Consider the following 27,931-nt stretch of genomic DNA (forward strand, 5'->3'; position numbering starts at 1 on the left):
TGATATCATAATTATTGGCTCACCCAGCAGCTGCCTCCCCTCACCTGATGTCAGCACAGACCCAGGACGGCCAAGCTGACGGACTGACAGGCGGACAGAGCTCCTGGCCCCCCAGACCCGGGCCCCCACGCCGACCTGCTTCACTGAGCAGGTAAGAGGAGACTGGTCCCAAGTCAGCCGTGGAGGCCAACAAGACAGGGCCAGAGCATGGTGGTGGGGCGGGGGGGAGTTTGCCTTTTTAACGGGCCCTGGGAGAGGCTGGGAGCCCCTGGGTGCTCCCCATCTTCTCACTGCAGCCGAAGGGAGACTCAGGAAGCGGGGTGAGTGCCTGGAGGACAAAGAGGACCACCCCCCTCGTGTTCTTCCCTCTCGTCCCTGTCCCAGGCTGCCTAACATCAACCCTTCTCGCTGTAGTAGGGCTTGTGGTTCTGGGGTTGGTTCTCTGTGGCTGGAGAGGCCGGGCTGAGCCACCCCCGTGCTGGGGAGAAATGAGGACTCGGCAATACTAGGACCGGAAAACTAGAGCTGAAAGACGGGGAGGCAGATTCTCAATTGTAGTGGCTTTCTGAGGGAGAGGGGAGATCCCAGCTCCGGGGGGCTGGGTGATGCCAAGGGGCTCTGTTGATCCAGACATCGCTTAATGTCTCTGGTCGGTTTGGGCTGGGGTCTGGACGCCTGGGGACTGGAGGGAGGCCTGGGATGCAGAAAGGAGATGGCACAGCGGGTGGAGAAGCCAACAGGTGGCAAACAGGTGTTGTGGCCAGCGCGGATGCGGAGCTCAAGGCAGAATCCCCCGGAGGTCTAGGAACACCTCCCTCCCTCAAGACCTCTGTGATCAAGAGGTCTGGCAAGCAGACCTGGGATGGGCAGGCAGCTCTAGGACCCTTGAAGGGTAGAACTGGGAGTCTGGCAAGCAAAGGCTCTTAGGGAAATGGCTGGAGCGGCAAGAAGCCCCCTCGGGCTCCCACAGCTTCTCCCCACCCCCACCTGATCAGGTAAGGTTCTGGCATTCCCCGGGGAGTCCCCCAGGCCCTCCCTAAATGTCCAAAGAAGCAAGTTAGATAAAGCACAGACTCTAACAAGTGGGCGTGTTTGCCTGCTCTCTCTGCACCTACGAGCGTGGGGTAGACGTTGGTGTGGGGGAATATGTGTACGTTTGTGTGTGCATTGTGTCCAGACCCAGCTGGCCGGCGGGAAAGGACCTGGGTGAACAGGACCTGGCCCAGAGAAGTCCCCTCATCCCTCTCCCAGCCCTGATGCCGCTTAAGTCCCATGCCAGGCGGGACTGCCCTCCTCACTTTCTAATCCTGCAGGTGGAGGCTCGCACAGCTCCGTCAAAGTCAGGAAGTCTCCACTGCTCTGCTTGACCTATAGCCTTGGCCTTCTCCCACTGATGAGACCCAGCTTCTCTGGGCTGACTGGAGGATGGCCTTGCGCTCCAGCCCTGTCCCCATAGAGATTGGCTCAGGTCCTTTTGCCACCTCGGTTATTGCCCGACCCACAAGACACAGGCTGTAGGAGGCCATCCCCCACTGATGGGGGGTGTGGCACCTCCTGTCCTAGACCTTCTCTTGTGTGGGGAGCCAGGCAGGGCCAGAGGCAGGCTGAGGCCGGGGAGACTCGGGATCCTCAGGGCCCATGGTGCCATGGGGAGAGGCGCATGTCCTCCCAGCTCCCCACCCAGCCCCGCCCGTGGTGCCTCCGCAGAGCTCAGCTCCCAGCTCCGGGGCCTGCTGAGGCATGCTGGCCCCCCAGGCCCGGCGCCTCGATCACCTCCCAGGGCCAGGAACCTGTTCTCCCGGGAATGCCAGGGATTTCTCAGAGGACTTCATTTCCCAGGGGCTCAGGGAGCCCCAGAATCCTCTCAATTCTGCTCTCAGTTAGGGGAGAGAAAGATGGGGGGGTCCCTGCTCCCCCTATCTTTGTCTCATCTGCAAACTGAGCCCACCACCTTTCCCCCTACCAATGGCCTTCGCCATTCGTCGTGAGAAGGGGAGAAGGTTCAGGAAGTGAAAGACAGAGGGGAAAGCCCACCAGGGACATGCACCTTCTAGGAGGCTGTCGGATGCCAGCCCCCACCAACACCCTAGTCTCAGGGAGGGCCTTTCTTTAGCCCCCAAGGAGAGCCCCATCTGCCTTCCTTCCCACGGGCTCTGTCCATCCTTCACAGCCAGAAAGTCCTCCCTGATGTCTAACTCCCTCCTTCCAGCTTGTGTCTTCTTGCACAGCAAAACCCCACCGCATGCACAGGACCCAAGCATATGGCTAGAGACTGTTACTAAGGCATACTGAAACTTCCAGAGACCTGGTATACGGGAAAGGACAGAAGGACGGCCCCACTGCCCTTCTCGTGGTCTCTCCAACCCCACACTCTGATGAGATGGGGCTGTTGGGAGCCACTTCAGCCCGCCTCCCCTAATCTCCCCCCATTACAGAGGGAGGCAAGGGACAGGGGTCCCACAGGCATGCCCTCCCCTCTTCCTTTCCCCATCACAGCCCACCACCCCGGCTAGGCCTGCAGGGGGCCTCCAGCAAGCGGAGACTGGCTTCTGCAAGCAGGAGAGATGGACGTTGGACTTCATGACAAGTTTCAGGGTCATAAACTGAATTTGGCTGGACTGTGTGACCACAGGAGGTGGTTTCCTGAGTGGAGAGGCAACCATTGATCTGGAATGGGTGTGGCTGGGCTGGCAACGTGCCCAGGAGCAGGGAAATGACAAGATAACCTCTGGGAGAGTGCATCTCAGAAGCATCAAGCATCCCTGAATAATTTTGGTCTTTCCGATTTACTGCCCCTTCCTCCATCTCTGTGCCCATCTCCAGCCTTAACCCCCAGACTCCCCCTAACACCTCCACTCCCACCCACATCCCCAGTTTCACCTATGTCTCCACAATCCCATCCCTCTCTTCCCCTTCTACCTCACCTCCTCAGCCCCACGTCCATCCTCAACCCCAAATCCATCTTCCATCCCCACCTCCCTGGAATGGATCTCTCCGTGCACCAGAGATCTCCCTCAAAGTCCAACACCCCTCAGCTTCATCCTCACCAGGTCCTGCCATGTCCTCCCCCTTCTCCAGTGTTTAGGAAAAGCCCAGAGCAATGCCACTAGAACAGAAAGGACTGGATGGGGTCATCCCTGGAGAAGTCCTCTACTTCCTGAGCCTGTCCAGACCTTCAAGGCTGGATGCTGGCCAAACAGTAAAAATGAGGTCAAGTGCAACAAGACGAGTTGAGGTCTGATGTTCAGGTGGACCTCTCTGCATTGCAGGTGGGTGGCAGGCAAGGGGGAAGCTGGAGAGACATGCCCAGAGGGCCCCAGAGGGAGGAAGCAGCAAGCTTTCTTGGGGGGCCTCAAGTATAACCAATCCAATTAGGCATGGTTGGCCCCAAAGCGGAGAGATGGACAGAAGCCGAAGCCAGAAAGCCTGCCGGGTTGTTTAGGAATGACTGCTGTCGTGAGCATCCCTGGGTCTCTACCCTGCCTGTGGTTCTTGCTTAGTCAGCTCAGATTAATGGGGCCGGAGAGAGAATTAGCTGAATCGTGATAGCTCAAGAAACTTGACCCGAGAGCCAGCTGTGAGTCACAGAAAGAAAGGGAACCCTTGCTGTCCTGGCTACTCTGGGAGCTCACTGGCGTGGGCACCCCCCCAAGAACCAGAGAGCCCACTGGGAGTTCTGCCCCTAACCTCCACCCTGGGCTCATGGGAAGATGGTTCATCAGTCAGCTTGAAGCCCTGCTCCTCTGGCCTGAAACTATTGCTTCTGACAAATGACAGCTGGCTTGGCCACCAACACACACACACACACACACACACACACACACACCCCAAGCATGGGGCGTGTCCCTGGAGCTGGATTGCCCGGAGACACTTGGAGTCCACCTACACTTGTAAATTCCATAGCCATGTCCCACACTACACAAGTCCGTCAGTCTTGGAAGCCATCGGATGTGCTCACACACACACACACACACACACACACACACATCACCAAGCTCAGAAAACCCAGGGATCAGACTCCCCCTTAGCAGAGCCAGAGTGATCTTAGCAGAGCCCAGGCAGCAGGGCTCACCATCAGAGACGTCCCTGGCTCCTTCCGGGAGGGGTGGCTGGAGCCCACGTGGGGCCCCCCAGAGCATGTGGTTTTGGAGAGGAGGCTCAGCCTCTCTGAGCCTTCCCATGAGCATGCCCAATCTCTCCGAGGTGGGAAGGGTTTTGGAGAGAAAGTTCTTTGGGCTGACAATGCCAAGCCCTGGGGTGGACCTGGGGATGCTCAGGGAAGAAAGGTGAGGGCTGGAGCCCTCGAGCTAGATGTGTTCAGAGAAACACCCCCAAAAGGAACTGCTTCTCTGCATCCTTCAGATGCACAAGGGAGTGAGTGTTCACCCAGCCTGGGGAGCCTGGAGGAAGAACCAGCACCCAGATACCTGCATAGTGGAGAACAACCCCTTCCACAATCCCTTCAGTTTCCTCATCTGTCAGATGGAGAAGAGCTTGGCTGGGTGGGCCCTCCCGTGCTCTTTTCTCTCCAGCTGGGTAAACTCAAGCAGTTAGCTTGCTGCCCACCTTGTAGGAGTGCGCACGGGCTCTGGATGACGTGGGGGGAGGGGCCGCACCCTGAAGAATTTGTCTGGTACTAGATCTGTATTATTAGTAGTGGTGACAGAATTCATACCCGTGATAATAGGCTGGTAATAATGAGCAGGCCTTCTGAAAATGTACAGAGCACAAGAGGCCCCAGGCCCAAGGGAGGGTGGGGGGTCCTGAGCCCCCACTAGGGGGGGGGTAGGCAAAGAGGGTCCGCCAACTGAATGGGAGCACTCTTACCTTCCCCCACGGGAACACCCTGGGAAGGGCCAATGGTTGAAGGGGGAATGATGTCAGCCTCCAACCCTTTCCTGAAATCCCATGGACCCAGGACCTCAGGGGAGGAAGCAGGAGCACCAGAAAAAAGGGATGTCAGTTTAGCTTCCTCCAACCATTTTGATTTTCCGAGTCCTCAGTCAGTCTCCGGGATAGCCAAGAGAGTTATGTAGGGCAAAGATGATCCCATTTAATACAGGAGGAACTGAGGTTCATGGCCGCACTAGCCCATGCTGATGTCAGAGCTCGGAAAGAACACTTCTGGGGTCTTTGGTCAGAAGGACTCCCTGTCAGGGAGGGAACAGGGGGCTTGGTGGAGCGGCCGGGGTGGAGCGGCCGGGGGCTCCTGAGATGACAATGGCCAGGGTAGGGGGATGAGGCAAAACAAGGTTGTAGTCATCCCTATCAGTCTCCGAGCTCAGATGCTCGTCTGACAATCACACCGTAGCCCATCAGCATCTCAGCCCATTATCCATGAGGCCCGCAGGATGCCAGAGATGGGACGACAGGTTCACTGAGTGACTTCTTATGGGGGGACTTCTGAACATAGGACTGTCTGTAGAGCTAATTGGGCTGTAGAGGCTGGTAATGGGGTCCTATCCCCCCGCCCATTCCTCCACATCCTCAGACAGCATGCATGGCTGGAGGAAGCTTGTCATAAGGGAGAATGAGGCCATATTTCATAATCTGTGAAAAATCCTCCTGTTCCTTCCATCACTCCTCACCTCACCATCCACTCTTTGGCCCCTTTCACAGCTGGGAAGATTGAGGTTTAGAAGGAACTTGCTTCTCCGGAAATCAGTATCTGGGGCCTCAGAACACTGCTTTCTGCACGCTGGTCCCTCTGGGGGGCTTTAGCAGGCAAGAGGCCCCACCCTCCAGGAGCCCAGCTCTCTTGTCAAGCCCCCAGTGGTTCCGGGTTGCTTTGTCTATCTACGAGTCCCTTTCCAAGCTTGTTCTCACCATCAGACCCAATTATGCTTTTAAAAACCCCTGAGGGGGGGCGCTTTGGTGGCTCAGTGGGTTAAACCTCTGCCGTTGGCTCAGGTCATGATCTCAGGGTCCTGGGATCGAGCCCCGCATCGGGCTCTCTGCTCAGCAGGGAGTCTGCTTCTCTCTCTCTCTTTCTCTGCCTGCCTGCTTGTGATCTCTCTCTCTCTCTCTCTCTCTGTCAAACAAATAAATTTTAAAAATCTTAAAAAAATAAATAAATAAAAACCCCTGAGGGAAGGTAGAGGGGAGGGGCACCTTCCTCTCTAAGTTGCCCATCTAAGGGGCTCATGTTCTTGGAATTGAGAATTTTCCTCCTCCTCTTCCTACTAACCTTGGCAAGCAAGCTGACCTTGCTTCTGGGAGCAAGATCTGGAGTGGGCTACCAGCTGCAGAGCCTGGACTCCGGAGTAGGCAGGAGGGAGGAAAAGGCAGACCATGAATGACCTTCAAGAGTAAGAGTAAAAGATCTCTGGGGGTTGGGGTGTTTGGTCTCCAGAAAGGGGCATCTAAGGAGTAGGGAGAACCCATTAGAGCCAGTGGGCTCTATCTAGGTGGACAGTCTTTTCTAGGAGAAAAGGGGTCCTGGGAAGAAGTGTGTCTCAAACGGAATGGATAGGAGCATGAAGGGTGACACTTCTTATTTCCTTAAAACCAAGCATCCCTTCCTTCCCATTTACCAAATGAACATCCTCAGGGATGTTCCCCATCCATTCATCCATCTGTCTATCCATCTGTCCATCTATCCACCTGTCCAGCTTCCCATCCAGTCTTCAGTCCACCCATCAATCTGTCCATCCGTTCACCTGTAGACTGCATCCATCCATCCGTCGTCCATCCATCTAGAAAGGTCAGGCCCCAGTTGGTCTCCCCAGGGCTGCCAAGAAGGGCCTGTGGTCCTGTGGCATTTATGGGGCACGTGACCTGCCTGCCTGGCCTGGGGAGGCAGCCCCGCCCCAGCCCTCAGGCAGGGGGCCGGTCCAGGCATGTGGGAGTATTTATACCTCGATGGAGGCTCCCTGGGTGTTGCTGGGCTGAATGACTCCCCGAAGCCGTGATGGTGGCCATGGCCCTGAGCCCACTGTGAGTGCTTGGGTTCAGCTCCTCTGAGGCCAGAGCTGGGTGGCAGGGTTGGGGATGGGCCGGAGAGATGGGAAGCTGTTCAGAGGTGGCCAGGGATGGTGGAAAGGAAAGGATACCCGTCAAAGGAGAGTGGGGGGAAATAGGAAGCTGCTGGAGTCGGGCATCCACAGCAAGGCTGGGACCCACCCCGGAAAAGGGATGAGTTGGTTGCCTCTGGAGGATCCCTTGGTGGATGGCGGGAAGAACAGGGCAGGAGGACTAAGATGACAAGGGAGACTATGGTTAGATATCTGGAAGAACTTCCAGGTCAGCCTCAGACATGGAAGGGGGCTCAAGTGCTTTCTCAGGATAGGCACACCGAGTCCCAGTCTAGGACCAGTCTGTTTGCAGCCGCAGGGGAACGACTGCAGAGGCTCTGGGACAGCTCTGTCTTGGGGGATGGGAATGGCTCAGTGGCAGGTGTCCTTGGCTCAGGTTTGTGGAAAGCATCCCATGAGGGGGACACTATTGCTGTTGGCTCTTCTCCACTCCTCCCCCTGCTCTTTCTGTCCCTAGGCTGCCTCTCACAGCACTTTAATCAGATCTCAGGGTAGCTGATCCTTTTTCCTGAAACTGAGGCTGGGTGAAGAGCCAGAGGGGCCAGAATTTCAGCTTCTGAACCCCCAACCTGGATGGGACGAGAGGATGGAGAAACTCCCTCCTTCTTGGCACCCTTGCACTCCCAGTATCCTGGGGTGCTCAAGCCTGGGGAGCAGCCCCGGGGCCCTTCGTGGCCTCCCCCAGCTAGGTAATTACTGAGCTGCTCCAGGGGCCCCCTCCCAGTGGATGGGAGGGTGGAGCCCTGGGTAAGGCCACCGGCAGCACCAGGCCCGGGCCCAACCTCTCATAAAACATGCTGCCGCAGCCAGTGACAGAAACCATTAAGGCGGAACTCTACCATCTCCTCCCCGCTCATAAAGGGCGGGCAGGAGGCTGCCCAGTGGGAGGGAGTGTGCAGAGAGCCCAGGAAGGGCCCTCCATGTCCTCTGTGACTCAGCTGCCCACAGAGGATGCAGGGACAGACAAACCCTCCCAGGGGAACCTCCAACGTTGCCCCCAGCCCACCACTCTGGCTCCCAGGTGTGAGCAAGGATGCTGAGGGGTCCCTGAGTGGGGGCCGGGGAGTGTCATGGTTAAGCACACAGGCTCTGAGGCCCAGGTGTGAATCCTGGGGTGGTGGTGGGGGTCATATAATTTGGTAGCTGGGCCAACTCGTGTAAGTCGGGTTAACGGGAGCTTCAGTCCCTTCGTCTATAAAATGAGGATAATAAATCCTCTTCTGGGGTATAATAATTCCCCCCAGCTGTAACTGGAGGATTTCCTCAGGGAGGTCCCTCAGGGAGGCAGGGCACGGGCGAGGCCCCACTGACAGCTCTTCGGACATAGGCCCCCCTGGAGGCAGGACCAGTGTCAGCAACTTCAGATGCAAATGGTTGCGACCCCTCATTGCACTTATAAGGAAACAGAGGTACAGAAAGAGGAAGTGACTTGGCCAAGGTCACAGGATCAGCAAACAGGGGGTCCTCCGCCTCCCACTTCTTCCAAACAGTCTCTTCTGCCTGAGTTCTAAGGCACCAGGAGAAGGGTCTCTGAGAAGTGGGGAGTTGTCCTGGGTAGAGGGAGCACAGGGCCTGGCTGTTTGTGAGAAGGGCACAGACCAAGGACACAGTGATGCTCCTTGTTCCTGCTGTCATGCTTTCTGGGGAATTTCTTCCTATCGTGCTCCCTAAGCAGGTTAGGGAGCAGGGACTCTGCTCTGCCTTCCCTCTGAGCCCAGGGAAGATCAAGTCTCCTTCCAGCCCTAGCCATGCCCCAAGACTCTCTGAGGGTCATGGGCAGAGGAGAGGTAGCTTAGAGAACCGAGGGTAGACAGGATGCTGAGCTACTGAACTGGTCTCCAGACCCTGTTTGGTCAGGGTTATTGTGTGTTTGGGGGTGTGGCTGAGGCTCCTGTGGCCCGAGTTTCGGGAGATGGGATTTTCAGTTTTAGCTGTAGGGCGCTGGGCACGTCCCTTCCTCTCTTTGGACCTCAATTTTCTCCTCTGAAAAATGGGGTTAATGACCTTGCCCCCTCTCCTGGTGCTGTGCTGGTCAATGTTCACCAACGAGCTCCTCCCACCCCCACCCCCCAAAAAAGTCTCTGATTTGTAGTGTTTGCTAATGTCCATGAGTAAATGCTTATACCATGGTCAATCCAGTCTGATTTGACAGAACGGAGAGCTGGAAAGACGTGGGCACAGTTGGCTCCTGCAAGGCCACAGTAGCTGTCTCTAGCACACCACTGCCTGTTACCCTCTGGGGCAGAGGGAGAACGAGGGAGATGACAGATATGAGAGCTTTGTAAATTGCAGGGTGCTCTATAGATGGAGAGTCAGGAGGATGGTTGGTTGGTAGGTCGGTCGTCCTTACAGTCGAAGGGACCTCAGGGCACAGTCTGCCTTTGAGAGCCCTGGCCCAGCTTCAGCCCAGGAAGGGGGCAGGCTGTGGATCGGGGGAGCCCACACTAAGCGGCAGGGTCATGGCAGTCATTTCTGGTAGCTTCTGGGATCTGAGAGAGGAGGTGAGCTGACTGGACCTCCCCCATGGGTTTGCTGCTATTTGCGCGCACACACACACACACACACACACACACACACACACACACACACACATATCCCATCGTGTTCCTTGGAACAAAAGCAGGTAGGATAGAGGTTAGACTCCAAGATTCCCTCTGAATGTGGATGCCAGCCTCAGGACACTGGAGCCATTGGCAAAGTCTTGGAGAGCTCCAAAGCAATAGAGAAGCCCTCCCCACCTCCCACCTTCCCTGGGAGTTTCTACGGACCCTGGCTCCATCTACCACAGGGGGGCAGCTGGAATGATCTCTGAGGGCAGAGAGTCAAGGGGAGGGAAGTTTAGTCTCCACCAGTGCTGGTGGATGATGCCATGGAGACAGAAGGGGGAGTCCTCCTTCCCCCACCCCCAGAGCTCATGCTTTAAATTAACTCTGCCCCACTGCTAATTATTACTAATAGCTACTATTTATTGAGTATGTACTATGCATTAAGCTATTTACAAGCAATATTTCATCTAGCCCTCCAGAGAGGTATGTATTATTAGCCCTCTATTACAGATGAGGAAACTGAGGCCCAGGGACGGAAGTGAAGCACCTTGCCCAACCAAAGTCCCGCAGTTCCTGGGATTCAGATTCAATCTTGACCCTAGAGCTTCTGAACTAGATCATCCAACCTCAGGGTCACTGAGGACTACTCCAGGGAGGGGTCGAGGACCAGCCCAGCCCCCTCCCTTACCCAACAGTGAGCTCCTTCCTGTGCTGGACAGGACCCCCTATTTACACAAATCAAAGCCTCACAGGCCGGCCTTTTTTGTTTTTTCTTTGTTTGTTTGTTTGGTTTTTTTAGGTTTTATTTATGTATTTGATGGAGAGAGACATAGCGAGGGAGGGAACTCAAGCAGGGGGAGTGGGAGAGGGAGAAGCAGGCTTCGTGCTGAGCAGGGAGCCCAATGCGATACTCGATCCCAGGATCCTTGGACCATGACCCAAGCCAAAGGCAGATGCTTAACAAATGAGCCACCCAGGCACCCCTGCCCAGCCTCTTTTGGATGCATTTGTCAGGGGACCTCCTCTTTCAGGGGCTGTGTGGTCTTAGGCTAAGTCACCAAACCTCTTCTCTGGGCCTCCTTTCCTCATTTGTAAAACAGTCTGGGCTGAGGTGACCAAAAGGGTACCACTGAGTCAGGAGTGGTCCCTCATAAAACCAACCCAGAGGAAGCTCGGCAGGAGGACCATTCCAGGGCAGTGGGCCTCTGAGCTCTGTGTACACTCCCTGGTTTTAAGCCTGTCTATGGGGCTTGGCCAAGTCCATGTGCATCATACAGCTGTGTGTGAACTAAAGCCTTCAGTTAAGGTCTCTGAGATCAGGAAGTGAGCCAGGTCTCCAGATGATATCCTGGGATATAGAGGCTGATGCAAATGTGGGAGTGGGGCAGAGGCTTTAGGGGGTCTTCCGGGAAGGTTGGGCCAAGGTGCAGCCTGCTCAGATTCACATCTCAGAGGAGCAGAGCTGGGATCTAAGCCCCCGGAGGCCAGGCTGAGTGAAGGCCAGGCAGAGAGGGCAGCTGCCTCCTGGGGGGTCATTGACCAATCTCCCCAGGCCTGCTAGGCCTGAAGTCGCAGGACCGTCAGGGAAACCAGAGGCCTGGGTCAGTAAGGCCAAATTCGTGACACATGTCCTTGAGGGTTTGCTATGGGCCGGGCATCTTACACACGTTGGCTCCCTTCATCCGACCCCGGGAGATAGGCCCACAAGCCCCATTCATCAGAGGAACAAGATACAAAGAATTACAGGGTTTTTTTCAAAATCGAGAAGCCAGGTGGTGACACAGCTGGACTCAAAGTCAGTTTGGACCGAACCTAAAACCTTTGCTCTTAACCACACACCATTCTGCCTTGGGAGAGGGGAGCGACCACCACCACCCCATGGGTTCCAAAGCCCAAGACCTGGGGGAGACGAAAGGGCCCTGGCCTCACCTCTGGAGGTGCTGGAGGAGGCTTGGGAAAGCAGCTCTGGGCCACATCCAGGCGTGGCAGGCAGGCCCTGGCTGTCCCAGAACTGTCCAGGGAACGGCAGTGGAGGGGGCGGGGTGAGGGCCGTCAGTCATGCGGAGCCAGAGATGGGCTGCCCTGCACCCCAGGCCCCATGCCTGCTCCGCTGTGGTGTCCAGTTACGGCCAGCTCTGCGCTTCCCTGGTCACGCCGCATTTAGCATTATGATTGAGCGGGTGCCGGGACATGGAGAAGGGGTGGTAGGGACTCTTGAAGGGGCGGGAGAGCCTCCCCGCACCTCCCCCACCTGGACCCCAGCTACTAGCCCCCTCTGCCACTGATCCCTGGAGGGACTTGGGGCAAATGCCCTCCCTTCCTTGTTCACGGAACCCCCCAAGCAAAGGGAGGAGACAGTTCATGCCTCCCTGGCATGCGGATCCTAGGTTGGGCACCCTGGGGTCCCCCAGGGCACTCCCGAGAGAGTTCAGTCTGGGAAATGCACAGTTACCCTGATCTGCTTGGCAGAGGTCTCGGGTAGGAGGGAGTGAGTGTGAACCTCACGCTTTTCTTGTTGCTTGGCCCCCCCAGCTCAGCCAACACTCAGTCTGGCCCCCACCAAATGAAAAAACCATATGAGGAACCCAGCGAACCTAGCTGGGTTCAAATCCTGACTCTATTAAGGATTTGCTGTGTGATTTGGACAAGCCGTGTAACCCTTCTGAGCCTCAATTTCCTCAGCTGTAAAGTGGGCTTAAACCTTCCTTATGGGTTTTTTCTGACAAACCCATGAGAAAACTTTCCAAATCGCTTACACAGAGGCCAGCCCAGAGCAGGCCCTCAGCCAATGGCAGGCTTTATCTGAGACTGCTTGGCAAAGAGGAGAACATTCCAGAGGAACTGTCCTTGGCAGGTGGTGGGGAAGGAAGGCAGAAAGCTGAGGGTGAGAATAGTAAAGCTGAACTAATAAGGATATTAATAACGAGAGCGGGCATCTGGAGAGCACTTAGGATATGCTAGGCATTGTGCAAAAGGGTTCCTCTGTGTGATTTCCTTTATTACAGCATTCCTCGGTGGGAGGCCCTACCTCTCTCCCCGCTCTGTAGATGATGGTGTCCGAAGCTCAGAGAGCTTCCCTGACACAGCTAGCAAGGAAAGGCTTGGACCTAAGTCCTCTCAACCTCTGGGGTATGCCGGGGACAAGGCTCTGTACTTCTAGAACTGGGAGCTGAGAGATTCCTAAGCTATCGTCTACTATCATCTACTGTGAGGCCCTAGTTTTCAAATAGTGAAACCAAAACTCAGAAAGGGCAGTGGCCTGGGGACCATGTGACTCTTGATCTTGGGATTGTGAGTTCGAGCTCTGAGTCGGGTGTAGAGATTACTTAAAAATGAAATTTCTTTTAAATTTTTAATTTTTAATTTATTTTTTTAAAAGATTTCATTCATTCACCTGTCAGAGAGAGAGCATACATACAAGCAGGGGGAGCAGAGGTAGAAGCAGGGTCCCCTCTGAGCAGGGAACCCGACACGGGACTCGACCCCAGGATCCTGGGATCATGACACAAGCCAAAGGCAGACGCCTAACGATTGAGCCACCCAGGCATCCCAAAATTGAAATATTTAAAAAAAAAAAAAAAAAAGAGGTTAGGGCCTCTCGTATACATAGGTACAAGAGGCATTTTGGAAGCGGCAGGAAGAACAGCCTGTGCCGAACATCGCCCAGTGGACCAGTGGTGGCACCCCGGGGCCAGGCCAGGCTCACAGGACCACCAGGCAGCCAGGTCCCCTCGAGTCCCCAGGGGCACACTGGGCATGCCAGTCCCTGAAGTGGCATCGGTGACAGGTCCCACCTCTACGGAGGGCTCGGTCACCTGCAGCATGAGAAGTGTGAGGGTCGGGGCTTGACCCACTCTCTCCAGCCCCCTTCTCTCCAGACCGGCCACCCGTTCAGCCCCTGAGCAGAGGCAGCTGGCAATGGTCACCTAGTCCCTCTCTGGGAGATAGGGGCCAGAGTCAGGGTCTTGAGGGGACCATCCGCAGCTGAGCTCCAGAGAAGCCAACTCTCCCTCATGGGGAAGGGGTTTGGGGTAGGGGGTAAGGGGGGTCTCCCACCTGGTGTGTTTTGTTCTCTCTCCAGTCTTCCCTCTGTGCTTCCTTCCTCTGTCTCTCATAGTTTATCTGCTTCCTTCTGTCTCGAGTGTGTCTCTCACTGTGTCTATTTCTCTGCCCGTCTGTCTGTCTCTCTCTCTGTCTTACCAGATGTCCGGCTGGAGTGAGGGCACCAGCCCAGGGATGGGGTGGGAGTAGAGGGTGTGAGCTTGGGGTTGGTCACCCCAGGACCCTGGTCCTCACTCTCATCACAGCCGGCTTTCTTCGAGGCCAGGACTGGGTGATGGTGTCGCTACTCCCGCCGCAGTCTGACGCCACACTGCCCGGCCCCACCAGACTGGAGGGCGAGCCCCAAGGGGACCTCATGCAGGCACCGGGCCTCCCAGGCTCCCCCGCCTCACAGAACGTAAGTACCCAGCGCCTGGGCCCAAACACAGCCCAGCAGCAGCTGGACCAGTCCCCGCTACCCCAGGGGACCTCCTGGGATCTGCCTTGTCCCTTCCAGCAGTGAGCAAATTACCCAGTGACTCCAAGCTCCAGAGGGTTCGGATCCCCACCTCTTCTTATCCCTTCTGTCTGGGGCTTTCCCAGGGCAGGGCTGTGCATCCCTCTGACCTGGGGCACCTCAGATCCAGGAGCAAAGTGCCCTCATCAGATTAGGGCTTCCAAGGGCAGTCTATGTCTCCTCTATCATTTGGGAGTTCCCCAGAGCTCAGCCGCAGACCCCGTTACGCTAGCCCAGAGTGGGGTCCTGGTCCAGCCTCTACTCACAGGCTCTCTACCCTCTGTCCACCCCAGAAGCTTGCCGGCTTCAGCTGCTCATCATTTGTGCCCGACGGCCCCCCAGAGAGGGCACCCTCACTGCCCCCACAGAGCCCCAGCGTCGCATCACCAGGCCCTGAGCAAGTCCACTGCCCAGCCGGCCTGGGCCCGGGCCCCTTCCGGCTCTCGCCCTCAGACAAGTACCCCAGCTTCGGCTTTGAGGAGGGCCCAGCAAGCAGCCCTGGGCGCTTTCTCAAGGGCAGTCATGGGCCTTACCACCCATACAAGCGGCATTTCCATGAGGACGTCTTCCCTGAGGCCCAGACCGCCCTGGCCCTTGATGGACACTCCTTTAAGACCCCAGGGGCGCTGGAGGCCTTCGAGGAGATCCCTGTGGATGTCGGGGAGGCTGAGGCCTTCCTGCCTGGCTTCTCAGCAGAGGCCTGGAGCAACGGGCTCCCCTATCCCAGCCAAGAGCACAGCCCCCAAGTCCTGGTGAGTACCAGTGGCCGGTGGGCATCCCACCCACCCCGAAGGGTCCTAATTCCCAGAAATCCAAGATGAGTCCTCTGAGGGCAAACTCCTCCTTCCCTTCCCAGACCTTCCCCATCTTAGACTCAGGGTCTGTGGGCGCCAGGGAAGCAGCAAGCTCACAGAGCTGGGGTCTCGGCTTTCTTCTGGCCTCCAGGTCATCTGGGGGTGGGGGTGTGTGATGCTGACCTGCCCTGGCCATGGAGGGGCCAAGGTGAGGGGAGGCAGGAGGTCAGGCTAAGGAAGCTGGCAGCTTCCCAGAGGCTCCTGAGTCAGGATTCCGGAGTGTGACTTCTCTGTTTGTTTAAGAATCCCCAGCCAGGCCTACCCGCCCATATGCAAATGTGAGAAGAAAGACACATTCCAGAGACCAAGAAAAAGGGTTTAGGGAGGAGCCACAGAGCACAGGGTTCCTTCTCCAGCATCAGCTACAGGGGTTAAGAGAGGGCTTCCGGTTTCTCAGAGGACACTTCCGGGCCCTATTCTTTGCCAAGAGAGGGGGGCCTGGGTATATTCATAGAAATACCTTGAAAGCACCTTGGAAAGTGGGGATGTCCTTCCACAGTCATACCCACTAGTTGTGTGATCTTGGGCAAGTCACTTAACCTCTCTGGGCCTCATGTAAAAAGAGGAACTGCCTCCTAGTCTTGTTGCCCTGGGAAGAGAAAAGTTCAAGGGGGATTTGGAGGTCCCCGAGATAGTGGGCACAAGTGGGCTCAGGCTGGATTGTGCCTGCTTCAGATGCTCACCAGCTCTCCTCACCTCTTATTCTCAAACAGGTTCCCACTCCATCCCCAAGCCACCCCGACAAAGCCTGAAGGGGTTGGGTACCTACCAGTAGTGGCCAAGACAGGACCCTTGGTTCTGGGGCCCTATGGATGGCTTCTCCTCAGGCCCATTGAACATGACAGTCACTCATGGTGAGGGTGTCATATTAGCTACTGCCCCCCAAATCCACTCGCTGCAAGCCCCCAGGCATCGTGCCAGAGGCTTTCTCTCAAGTGCCCATTTAATCCTCACAACAACCCTCGAAAGACTTCCCACTATCCCCATTTTGCAGCTGAGGAAACCGACATTCCATAGAAGTCAAGTGACTTTCCCAAGGTGTCCTTTGGCCCTATAGGAAGTGAGGCTGAGATTTGAGCCCACTCCCTTCCCTCCTGCGCAGTGAAGAGGGGCTTGGGCCCAGAGAATCACAGCCAGCTGGTCGACTCACAGGGTGACCTCGGACACGTCCCTTCCCCTCTGTGGGCTCAGCCCCATCATCTTCCAAAGGAGGCGGTTGGACCTCGTGCTGCTGGCCCTTCCAGGCCTGAGATTCTATGATTATGGCTATCTCTGCATCAGCAACCCCAGGGCACATCCAGAAAGAGCTGACAGTTGATTCGATCCTCGGGGCCCAGATGCTGGCTCCCCAGGCCCCCAGGAAGCCCAGGAAGAGTGGGCTTCTTCACCTTCCAGTACCTAGCTGTGCACTCCCTCTGACTCTACTCAGGGTAGAGTCCCATGCTAGACTCTGGAGGACCCATGGGGAGCTCACTCCCTGTGGAAAGCCAGAGCCTGGCCGCCAACAGCTATGGATTCTCTGTGCCAGGGTAAAACAGCCGTGGGGCTCCAGCAGACCAGCAATGAGGGAGACTCCCCGGAGCAGGCAGCAAAGGCCTTTGAGTTGAGGATGGCCAGGAGATAGAGTGGGGAGGACTCATTGGCCCCCTCCAAGGAGCCTGCCAGAGCTCCTCTGCGCTTTGCCAAGGAGGAAGGGGCAGGGCTTTGGGTCACCAGCTGGGCCAACCTGTCTGGCCACTTCCTGTGCTCCCCCTGCTAGGGCTCTGCAGTGGGAATTCTAGAGCGGGACTTTTTCAGGTGTCCTTCACAGACCTGCTCCGGGAGGCTGGCAGCTCTGAAATCGAGCAGACCCAAAGCCAGGCTTGATGCGTGGGATCAGGCCCTGTATCTTCACGCTATTCCAGAAAGATCTCTGACCCCACCCCACCTCACTGTGACCATTGTCAAATCTCCCCCAGTACTCCCCCCAACCCCGACCCGGACAGCTCACCCTCTGCCTCTCACCTGAAGTGAGGTGCGGGGTAGGAATTCCAACCCCAGCTCCACGGCTAACCTGCTGAGCTCCCTCAGAAAAAATCCCTGACCACCTCTGTTCTCCATTTGATCTCTAGGACTAAGCTTTGGGGCAAGCAGAGGAGAGGTTGCTTTCGTATAAGTTTCAAAGCCGCAGAAGGGATGGAGGAAGAAACCTGATCATCTGTTTTTTTTTGCCTTCCAGCAGGGGTCAGAAATCAAGGTCAAGCCCCCAGCTCTGGAGACCGGCCCTGGGATGTACTGTTACCAGCCCCCCTTGCAGCACCTGTACTGTCCCTCCCAGCCCCCCTTCCATCAGGTGGGTCAGGGACAGGTGGGCCCTAGGATACTATGTGGTAGGAGGTGTGATGGTATGAGGCGTGGATGTGAGTATGCATGTCTGCATCCCCAGGGAGGACATCCCCAGGCCTGAGTCCAGGGCCCCCTGGGGAAGGAAGCAATCGCCCTTCTCTAGGAGGAGGTGGGGTTCATCTGAGAATTGCAGACGGAGAGTCTCAGGAAAGAGAGTGGGGCTGAGAGTGGGGCATGGCCCAGATGTGAACCAAAAAGAGAGAGAGGAGGAGAGCCCAACAAAGACAGGGGCCAAGAGAAAAGGAATGTGTGGGGTGACTGAGCAGAAAGGCAACAATGGGCTCCCGCCTGGGTCTGCCACTGTTTTACTATGGAGCCCTGTCCCCTAACTTCCCTTTCACCGAGACAGGGTAGGACCAGGCATGGAGGTTGGGGGACCTTCCCACCTGGAAGGCTCCACGACCCCATCATCTCTGGCCCTTCTCCTCTCTCCCACCCCACGGCCCAGCCTCAGCTCCTCCGACATGGCCAGGATGCCAAGTAATTGCCCCACACTGGCATGGGATGCAGGTTTTTACAAAAGAGAAAGAAAAGAGCCCCAGAGCTGCCAGGCAGATCCCAGGAGTCACCGGGCAAGACGGAGCAAGTGGCTGCCCAGCGCCCAGCTCCATCCACCTGCAGCCTGGCGCTGAGACAGGCCCTGCCTGTGGAGCAGGTTCTACTCCCGGCTCTTTAGCTTTGGCCCTGATCTTAGCCAAGCCAGGGAGGCAGGCACGTTGCGGGGGGGAGGGTGCCGTGGGGGAGGTGGTCAGACTGCTTGCCGTGAGGGAGGGAGGCAAGAAAGAGATGGAGGGGCGCCAAGGGAGACCAGGAGGGGTCATCCTCGCTGCCACAAGGAGCCCAGCTGGAATGGCTAAAGCCCTCCTGAGGCTCGGAGTCTGACCCGGGGCAGGGGGTGTCCCCGAGGCAGCCTGGCCCACAGGAGCCACAGCAGGGTTCAGGGGCTGCCAGACCTCAAGTGGCCTCACCGTGCCCAGCCTGCTTTGATGCCTTCTGCATTCCACAACCCCCCCAACAAGATGGCCGCACCCAGGGCTTTATAGAGGCTGCAGAGAGGGTGACTCAGGCACCAAGTGTCTCTCGGGTGACCTGGAAAGAGCACCTCAGCCCGGAGCACATGGGGGAGTCAGAGTCTCCTACCCCCTTTGCCCCCATAAAACACCACCCCTGGCACCGCAGCCACTCCCTTTGCCGTAAAACCACCTCCTACCCCCACCTGCCCACCACCATGACCGGCCCTTTCAAAGAGCCACTGAAACTCATAAAATGTGGCAGTGCCCAGCAAAAGAGTGCCCGGCCTGGACACCCCACTTCCGACCCAGCTGCTCCCAGAAATGGAGGGGAGGTCTGGAGGGCCTCACACTCTCTGGCCCAGCTGGGCTGCTTCCCCATCGCCATGGCAACCAGAGGACCTGGATGACCTAGAGGAAGGAACTGGAGGAGAGGAGCTTTGAGGCCTCTGAGATCTCACATCTGGGGATGGGGATCTCCTCAGAGGCCCTCAGATGTCCACGCCCTTGGCCAGCCCCCTCAGATGGCTCTGCTCTTGGAGCCAGTAACTAGGGAGAGAAGAATCTAGCCTCAGCTCTCTCTCTGAATGTATGTGAACGGGGTGTGGGGGATGGGATTCCCATAGCAACCACTCTGCCCCTTTGACCCCTACAGTACTCACCAGGTGGTGGTGGTTACCCCATTCCCTACCTGGGCTCTTCACACTATCCGTACCAGAGGATCGCACCTCAGGCCAGCACGGATGGGCACCAGCCTCTCTTCCCCAAACCCATCTACTCCTACAGGTATGTTTCCCGACCCCCCTGGGGTGGAAGGCAGAGGGGTAAGAGGACCAGTGAGGAAACTGATGCACAGAATCCTCAAGGTACAAGATGATGGCAGAGGATGGAAATCATACCCAGCAGGCTTCGAGAAGATGCTGGAGAGGAGATTCCTGAATGGGGGCAGGCAGATAGACTAGATCACCTCTGACCTTGTCTGACCCTGTGGAGCTATGTCAGAGGCTCTGCTCAGCAGAGGCTGGTGCCCTGAGATTGGGCCCCCTAAGTTCTGGCCTCATGGGGTCCAGGGCCTCTGAAGGAGAGTGGAGGAGGGACGCTCGGCCCTAGGGACAGAGCGAAGACCAACCCCCAAAGTTCTCCTGGAAATAAGTGAGGGATGAGGTCTACAGATGCGGCTCAGGCAGCCAGCGCCTGCAGGGTTGGGGCTGGGGTTATAAGCTCCAAGCCCACAACCCCCAGCCCATCTAGGACACCTTTCTCCTGAGCTTTCATTCCTCCCATCCACAGTGACACCTGACCTCCTGTGTGCCAGGCCCCACATGGGATCAGGTCATCAGCCAGTGTCCAAGCTCAGGAAAGGACAAGGAATTCAAACAGCAGCCCCGAACACAGAGAAGGGGTTTGTGGGAGGCAGGGTGGGGCACAGAAAAAAGCACACCCCATCCTTGGAGGCCAACAGAACAGAGTTCAGGTCCAGGCTCTTAAATTGACTAGCTGTGAACCTCAGGCAAGTTCCTTAATCTCTCTGTTTAAGAAAAAACAAAAAAGAACAGCAAGATTCAGGCCTTTGGGAAGATTAAGTGAGAGAATATGCTTGGCACACTGTAGGGGCTCAAGAAACCATAGTTCCATCCCTTCAGCGTGCAGTTGGCTGAGGGCTGACTGGTAATGACAGCTTCCATTTAACGAGTGCCTTCTATATTCAAGACATCATCCTTAATCCTCACAACTCTGAGGTAGCTATTACTTTCCTTACTTCAAAGCTCAGGAAACTGAGGTTCAGAGAAGTTAAGGCACTCACCCGAGGTCACACAGCTAGTAAGTGGCCAGGCCAGGATGACAAGCCTGATCTCTCAGATTCCACAAGACCTTTGTATCTCAGTAATTCCCGATGTCAGTGGACACCTTCTCATCCTTTCTCCTTTCAACCTCATAGAGCCTCTCACCTAAATCCACAGCAGATTATTTCTCCTCAACTACTCCAGCCAGGGCAGGCAGGGGGTGTGGAGGGGCAGGTCAGGGGGAAACTCCCTGTCTGCTCAGAAGTTCAAACCCTCAAGGTTGTTCTCTGCCTTCAGCATCCTCATCTTCATGGCCCTTAAGAACAGTAAAACGGGGAGCCTTCCTGTCAGCGAGATCTACAATTTCATGACGGAGCACTTTCCCTACTTCAAGGTGAGCCCAAGATCCACCCGAATCTTTCCACCCTGAGTCCTGGGTGAGACAGGCCTCTCTGAGCCAAAAGGTTCAGCGGGAAGGTAGAGCATGGGTTAGAATGAAAACCAGGAGAGAACCTGCCTCCTCTTTTCCACACTTCCTCTCGAGAGAGTTCTGCGTCAGGAACAGAGAGCTGGGGCCGTTCACCCAAGGTTGCACAGCAGGCTGGAATCCGACCTCATGCTGGTGGAAAGCGGACATGTCAGTCCTGATGGGCTTCAAGAAGGCTCCACCTGCCCCAAGTGGGGAGAGAGAGAGCTAGGGAAGAAATGAAAGGCTGTCCCCATGCCTGCACTCCAGGAGGCTATAGTGTTAGAGGGATCAGAGTAAGTGCTCTAGCCAGCCAGGGGGGCAGGGGAGGCTGGGACCCCAGGACCCATTACCTTCCAGGGAGAGATTAAGATCTGTCCCTGTGGGTGGCAGGCTCTGCAGCAGGGCTGCCAGAAAGCAGGGTGTGGGTTTCATGGTCTTCAAGTGTCTCAGGGAACTCGGTAGCTCACCTGACCTTCCTATGTGCAACCTCTAGTTCCTGTCATCCACAAAAGGGGCTTCTATCAGATTCCCTCCCTAGAGGTGGGACAGATGCCCTTCTTTCCAGATAGGCAAACACATAACAGGGTATTCCTCCTGCTCAAGGTCACATAACAGGGGGGATGGGTTGGTGGCTCAAGCTGTTTGGCTTCACATCACCCACTTCTGTTCTCGGCATGTGCCCCCATACCCTCCAGCACAGACCTCTGCTTCCAGGGTGGGTGCAAGGGAGATCAGAGCTTGTATGTGAGGAGTGTCTTCTCTGAGGTCTCTACTCTGATGGATCTAATCTCATCTGCAAGCGAGGCCAAAGGTGGGAGCTGAGGCCCGGGTCCACAACTCAGCTCCCACCAGCCGGAAGGTGGTCTCTAGCCCCACTGGCTTCCCAACTGTCCCACCGGAGGATAATCTGAACCCGATAATCCAACAAGTTTGAATTTGCCACATGGTGATCAAGGGAGGAGTGGGTCAGATGGCCAGCATGGTCTGGCCAGGGAATGGGGAAGTACCGTCATCCACCAAAGATTCTGGAATGGAGAGGAGAAGGGAGGGGAGCTGTCTCTGAGATCTGAAAAGCATCAAAGCCAATATCTAGGGCTGTCCCTATATCCTGACAGATCCTGAGACAAGAGCTTCCCTAACCCCAAAGCTTTTGGAGGGTCCTATATAGGGCTTCAAAGGGCCAGGCCAGAGAGAGGGAAGTGAGGGCCCTGCCCTGTTCCTCTCAGCCCTTCTTCCCTGCCAACTCCTGGCCTGCCCCCCAGCCCCTCCCTGCATCTCATCTTCCTGGCTTAATTATTTTTCCTGGGAGCCGTGTAATCCCTGTTTTATGGGGCTGAAGAGTGAAGAGGTCTAACAACTTTTTTTTTTTTGTTCTAGTTGTTGTTCTTAGCCAGTTGCATCACTCCCTCACTCCTGAGTTTACATTTGACTTCAGAGAGAAAGCATCTGTGAGGATGGGACGGGCCCCAGTAGTGAAGCCAGCTCTATAGGGTGACCTGGGCAGGGCCCTTCCTAAGGGGACAGAGCTGGAGTCTGGGCTCTGTCACTGTCTTCTGTGTGATCCAGGGCCAGGCCCTTTCTTCCCTGGACCTCAGTTTCCCAATCTGTAAAATGGTCAGGTTGGACCAGTTGGCTCATCCATTCCCTCCAACTCTGACGCTTCCCCTCTGAACTACCTAAGGCCGGCCCCCTTTATCACTCACTCTCCATGTGAAGGGTCATTTTTCCCAACAAGAACAGAGTGGACCCTAGGGTGGGTAGCCCTCATGCCCCAGGCAGTGGAGGTGGGCGTCCTGTAGCCCCATGAGTCAGGGCTACAGGACCGGGGAAGTGTCCAGCTACTGGGCATAATTGCTACTGCCGACCATCCCTCTTCCAAACAGGAAGTGGCTGGGGTGGGGGGGTGCCCTGGCATCCCAAAGTCACAGATTTATGGGCCCATAAAAGGGCTCAGTGCACATTAACTCTGCCCATCAGGCGACACAGCCTTGACTCCTAGTAGGGACTGTCGTGGGAGTTGAAGGTGAATCCCAAGCTGACCGGTCTGGTGACTCGAGAATCCTTCCTCCTGAACCCCAGGAGCCTTGAGGGGGGTCATCTCCACCAGCCCCCTGCCCCCAGCCAGCTGCCCCTGGGAAAGACTCCAGCAGCTCCTGCCAGCGACTTGCCGTGACGCTGGCATCAGGACCCAGTTCTGCGGGGCGTGATTCAGCCCGGCTGCTCCCTGGGGCAAGTGAGCCAGGGAGGAGGGCGTGGCTGCCCCTCATTAAGCAGAAACTGCAAGCTGAAAGGGAAAAGGGACGGGGGCTGAGGGTGTGGGGGCCCCACTGGCTGGAGCCAATGTTCTGCCCATCCGTCAGCCACTGCTGGGCTTAGGACTGTCACAGAGGCTAGGACAGAGCTGGAGGTGGGGGGATGGGGGGAGCCCACTGGCACCCCCGCCACCGCCTCTCACCCCACTGAGTCAGCCTAATGGTTTTTACAACCCTCCCTGGGCACAATTACTGCACTGGTGGCATGACCGGGCCTCCTAATGGGTGTTTATTCTGTTGGCACGAGCCCCCCCACTCCCCACCTGAGGGCTGGCCTCCCCACCGGGGCCCCCGTACACTCATGTGAACACTCACACCCACATACAGTCATGGATCCCCCCACACACCCAGGGAGACTTTCTCACACGCACATCCTTGCACTCAAAGGAACTCACAGGCCCACACCCCAGAGACAGGCTCACACCAGGGAGACATATTTAGGGACACAAGCACACACAGACTCATAGCCAATCCCCCCCCAACACACACACACCTTGTTCTCTCTCCAAAACCCAGCTGTACACACAACATATATGTGACACGGGCACACACCCAAATACGACCTCACCCATCGTTCTTCCCTCCAGGGTTTGCCCAAGCAGGGATGAGGCAGCCCCTGGGGAAAGGATCATCTCCTAGCTTCCTTGGGGAGACCTGGGTGTTGTGAGTTTGCTTTTGGCACAGGGGTCGGAGCACAGGCCTGGAGACCCAGGGGGAGTGGTCCAGCTCCAGACAGGGAATGGACCCTCCCTATACGAATCACCTCGACAGTCCTCAAAAGGGTCGGACAGCGGTGGGCATGAAGGCAGATTTTAGGTGAAAATAATTTGCGGCCAAGGTTCCTGCCCACCCCTGCCCCACCCCGGAAGGGTGCCAGACGCAGGCTGGGTGCTGAGGAGGACGACAAGCCCCGGAATGGGTGGCGGTTAGGTGCCCAGAAGGCAAAGGAGTTTTCTGGAGCCCAGACCTGGCTCTGGCTACTTGACCCTGACCCCGACCTTGTCCTGCTCTGCTCTGGCAGACGGCGCCCGATGGCTGGAAGAATTCTGTCCGCCACAACCTCTCTCTCAACAAATGTTTTGAGAAGGTAGAGAACAAATCGGGAAGCTCCTCTCGCAAGGGCTGCCTGTGGGCCCTCAATCCGGCCAAAATCGACAAGATGCAGGAGGAGCTGCAGAAGTGGAAGAGGAAAGACCCTATCGCCGTGCGCAAGAGCATGGCCAAGCCGGGTGAGAGGCTGGGGGGCAATGCAAGGAAGGGCGTGGTGCACCTAAGAGCAGGGTGAGGGGGACAGTAGTCGGGGGGGGGAGAGGGATAGAAGCTGAGCAAAGAGAACTTATCAATGAGCGAAGGTCTGAGTGGTTCCAAGCCTGGGGAGAGGGCTTGTGGGGAAAGGGAGGTCTCACGGTGTCCCTCTCTCTTCTCTCTCGGGCCTTCGCAGAAGAGCTGGACAGCCTCATTGGAGAGAAGAGGGAGAAGCTGGGCTCCCCACTGCTGGGCTGCCCACCCCCTGGGCTGACCAGCTCAGGCCCCATCCGGCCCCTGGCCCCTCCAGTTGGGCTCTCCCAGCCACTGCACTCCATCCACCCAGCTCCGGGCCCCATTCCCAGCAAGAACCCCCTGCAGGACCTACTTGGGGGACACGTGTCCTCCTGCTATGGGCAGACATACTCGCACCTCTCACCAGGCCTGCCCCCTCCCGGACCTCCGCAGCCGCTGTTCCCGCAGCCGGATGGGCACTTGGAGCTGCGGGCCCAGCCAGGCACACCCCAGGACTCGCCTCTGCCCGCCAACACCCCGCCCAGCCACAGTGCTAAGCTCCTGGCTGAGCCTTCCCCAGCCAGGACCATGCAGGACCCTCTGCTGCCAGATGGAGACCTTGGCACTGACCTGGATGCCATCAACCCCTCTCTCACCGACTTTGACTTCCAGGGTGAGCTGGGGGCGGGAAAGGGAAGGTGGGAAAGGGCTGGAGAGGTGCGTCCGGCGGTGTGGCCCATCCCCTCCAAGTCTCCAGGCTGGGGCCTAGCTAGCTGCCAGGTTTCTGGTCAGTTGAAACGGAGAAGTCCCTAGCCAACCAGGGGTGCCAAGGGGGAAAGAGAAATGTCCTTGCCCCCACTTCCCTCCTTCTGGTACCCCTGAACATGTTGCAATGGACCCCATCATCAAACCACTCCCAGCTTCAGGTAGCTGGAAAAGAGTCCAGTGTGCCATTGAATAGTGGCTGTGCGCGACTGCCCATCTGAACATTCCAAGAGGCGGCTGCATTTTCTCATTCATCTTTTAGGGCAGAAGAAGGAGAGAGGTGTTCCCCCCGAGGAAAAATGCAAGACCTCAGAACTAGGCAGGCTCTGCAGAGATTTGCGGGATAGGAATCTGGGGAGAGGTTCTATCTAGTCCATTCCACCTTGCCCGCCCCATCTCTGTACACGGCCAACTCCATCCATTCAGACCTAAACTCCAGTGGATGCCCAGCCCCTGGTCCTGGCCCCGGGAGGCTTGGAGGAGGTGGCTGACCCAGGCCTCAGACCCTCTGGGTGCATGGGGGTGAGTGGGGACATCCATAAGCAGCTGGAGACTGCTGACCCTCACAGAACCCCTGGTCCTAGAGCCCAGGTCTTGGTAAACTTGTTAGGAATGCACAGCTAGAGCCTCAGCCCAGAAGTAACCAGAAGTGGGGAGCAGCGCTCACCAGGCACCATCAGCTTCACGGGTCCCCTCTCCTCTGGGCCTCTAGAACCAGAGGAGGGATTATTAAACCCCTTTCACAAAAGCACATGGAGGTTAAATAACTTATTCAAGGTTACTTGGCTAGGAAGAAGGAGATTAAGGATTGGAACCCAAGCAGCCAAGTTCAGTCTGGGGTTTAGTCCGACCCCCTTCCTCCACCCCTGCAGCCCTGATGCCCAGGCCCTGGCCTGCCACAATGCAGATCCCACAGCCCAGAGAGGAGGACGGGGTAGCAGCAATGACTCCTCCCTAGAGTCTCTGCTCCAGGCTCTGCTCTCCCTGGGGCCTGCAGTGGAGGACTACATCGGGTCCCTAGGAGCACTGTTAGAAGATCCTTGGTCTTGACTGCAGATTGCCTTCCTTGGAAGCCTGGGCACGAGCCAGGAGGAAGAGCACCAGGGCTCCCTCTGCAGGCTAACTTGGGAGTGCACAGCACAGACATCCGTCCTTCCAAAGGGCCAGCTCTCAAGTCCTTGGCTACCCCCGCCCCCACTGCAAAATAAGAGCCCCGGAGATCATCTAAGCTATGGCAGAGGAATCAGAGGGTTCCAGCAACTCCCTGGTGCCAACAGTCTGTTCCCTGGTCAAGGTCACCCCAACCATGGTCTTTTTAGCATGTAAGAGCCAAGGGGTAGGGGTCCACAGGGTTCCTCGGTACCTCCCGGTGACTCCTGTTCTCTCCCCCAACTAGGAAACCTGTGGGAACAGCTGAAGGATGACAGCTTGGCCCTTGACCCCTTGGTACTGGTGACCTCATCTCCAACATCCTCTTCAATGCCACCACCTCCTCCCCCATCCCATGGCTTCCCCCCAGGGCCCTGTCTGGCAGAGACAGGCAGCGGGGCCAGCGACTTGGCACCACCTGGCAGTGGGGCCTCTGGGGCACTGGGTGACCTGCACCTCACCACCCTCTACTCAGCCTTCATGGAGCTGGAGCCCACACCCCCCGCGGCCCCTGCCGGCCCGTCTGTGTACCTCAGCCCCAGCTCCAAGCCCATGGCCCTAGCCTGAGCCACGCCCGGCAGCCACTCGGGCCTCCATCCGGCCTGGACGTCCCCGCTGGCCGCCCACATCGGGCCCACCTTAAAGGTCAAGGAAGGAAAACCAGCCCTGTCCCCTAAGCCACCAAGCCAACTGATTGTCAGCTGGCAGCTTGGGGGTGAAGAAGATAGCCCCCAATGCCACCCCTCACACATTTCTGCCATCTGGGGAGCCAGCTCCTCACTCAGGATCCCCAGAGACTGAGTGTCCAGGAGAGGAAAGAACACACCCTCCCTAGCTCACACTCATCCACACCTACGTCCTGCATAATATGTGTGCACACACATATACACAGTCAAATCAAACCCACACCCACCCACATACCTACTATCCAGAAGAATCAGAACTACATCACCGAGAGTCTGACTCCATTTCTAAGGTGGCTGACAGCTGAGGGCCCAGGTCCTTGTGCGAGATCCAAGACCACCCCGAAACCCTCTTCTGCTGTCTGCATGCTCTGCAGGCCTGGCCCCTTCTAGCATGTTCTCTCCCGGAAGGACCCTGTATTTATTCTCCCATCTTCATCCCAGCAGCCTGTCAGGGAGGAGTAATTGTACAGCCTCTCCCCAAGTTGTCTGTGGGTCCCCCAGGGGGCTGCTGTTCAGGGCACCCACCTGGCCAGGCTCCACCCAGCCTCAGTGTCTGCTCTGTCTGACCTCCCCCAGAATGCCACACAGGAGAGGTAACGGCCACCCCAGGACCAAACTGAGCCCAGTTCTGACACAAAGTGTTTGGAAAAGCCCTTGCCCTCAGAAACTTCAGAGTGTCCTCTTCTCCCAGCCCTGGGCTCTGGAAGGGCCCCTCCAGGGCACGACAATCTCACTCCTTCTCTGGAAGAACTTCATGTAGTTTAGTTCCCAACTTACTAATGACTTTTCACTGGCCCAGGCAGCCTGGGCATTCAGGGAAGGGGAGCCTGACACAGGCTGGCAGGGGCGGGAAGGGGGTGTGTGTGGCGGCCGACGCCCCCCTCTCTTTGACTGTTTGGCAGACCCAGGATGTCCCCCAGAGCTGGGGGTGTGGCCTGGTCAGCCACCATGCCCTACTGGAGAGTCTAACCCCCACCGAGTGGGAGCTTCAGCCTACCCTGCACCCAGGGGTGACAGAAATCCTCAGAGGTTGGCCTGGGCTTGGTTAGGCACAAGCAGATCTCTAGACGGTCTGCAGTTTTCCCCTGACCTGGAACAATAAAGCAAGTGCCTGTGGTC

General features: G+C 56.9%; 1 protein-coding gene across 2 annotated transcripts; it reads left to right on the plus strand.

Annotated features, from left to right (window-relative positions):
* Positions 1-55: 55 nt before the first annotated feature.
* Positions 56-27,918, plus strand: FOXN1 (forkhead box N1). 2 transcript variants are annotated; one of them, XM_047708337.1, is made up of 9 exons: positions 56-151; positions 13,908-14,039; positions 14,432-14,890; positions 17,211-17,324; positions 19,043-19,173; positions 20,469-20,565; positions 23,974-24,181; positions 24,394-24,885; positions 26,374-27,918. In XM_047708337.1, the coding sequence occupies exons 2-9, from the start codon at positions 13,917-13,919 to the stop codon at positions 26,691-26,693; spliced, it is 1,944 nt and encodes a 647-aa protein (XP_047564293.1). In that variant the 5' UTR covers positions 56-151; positions 13,908-13,916; the 3' UTR covers positions 26,694-27,918. The 2 variants fall into 2 exon arrangements, with proteins under 2 accessions (XP_047564293.1, XP_047564294.1); XM_047708338.1 differs by having other exon boundaries at positions 17,214-17,324.
* The last annotated feature ends 13 nt before the right edge of the window (positions 27,919-27,931 follow it).

Source organism: Lutra lutra, chromosome 16, assembly GCF_902655055.1.
Source record: "Lutra lutra chromosome 16, mLutLut1.2, whole genome shotgun sequence".
NCBI lineage: Eukaryota > Metazoa > Chordata > Mammalia > Carnivora > Mustelidae > Lutra > Lutra lutra.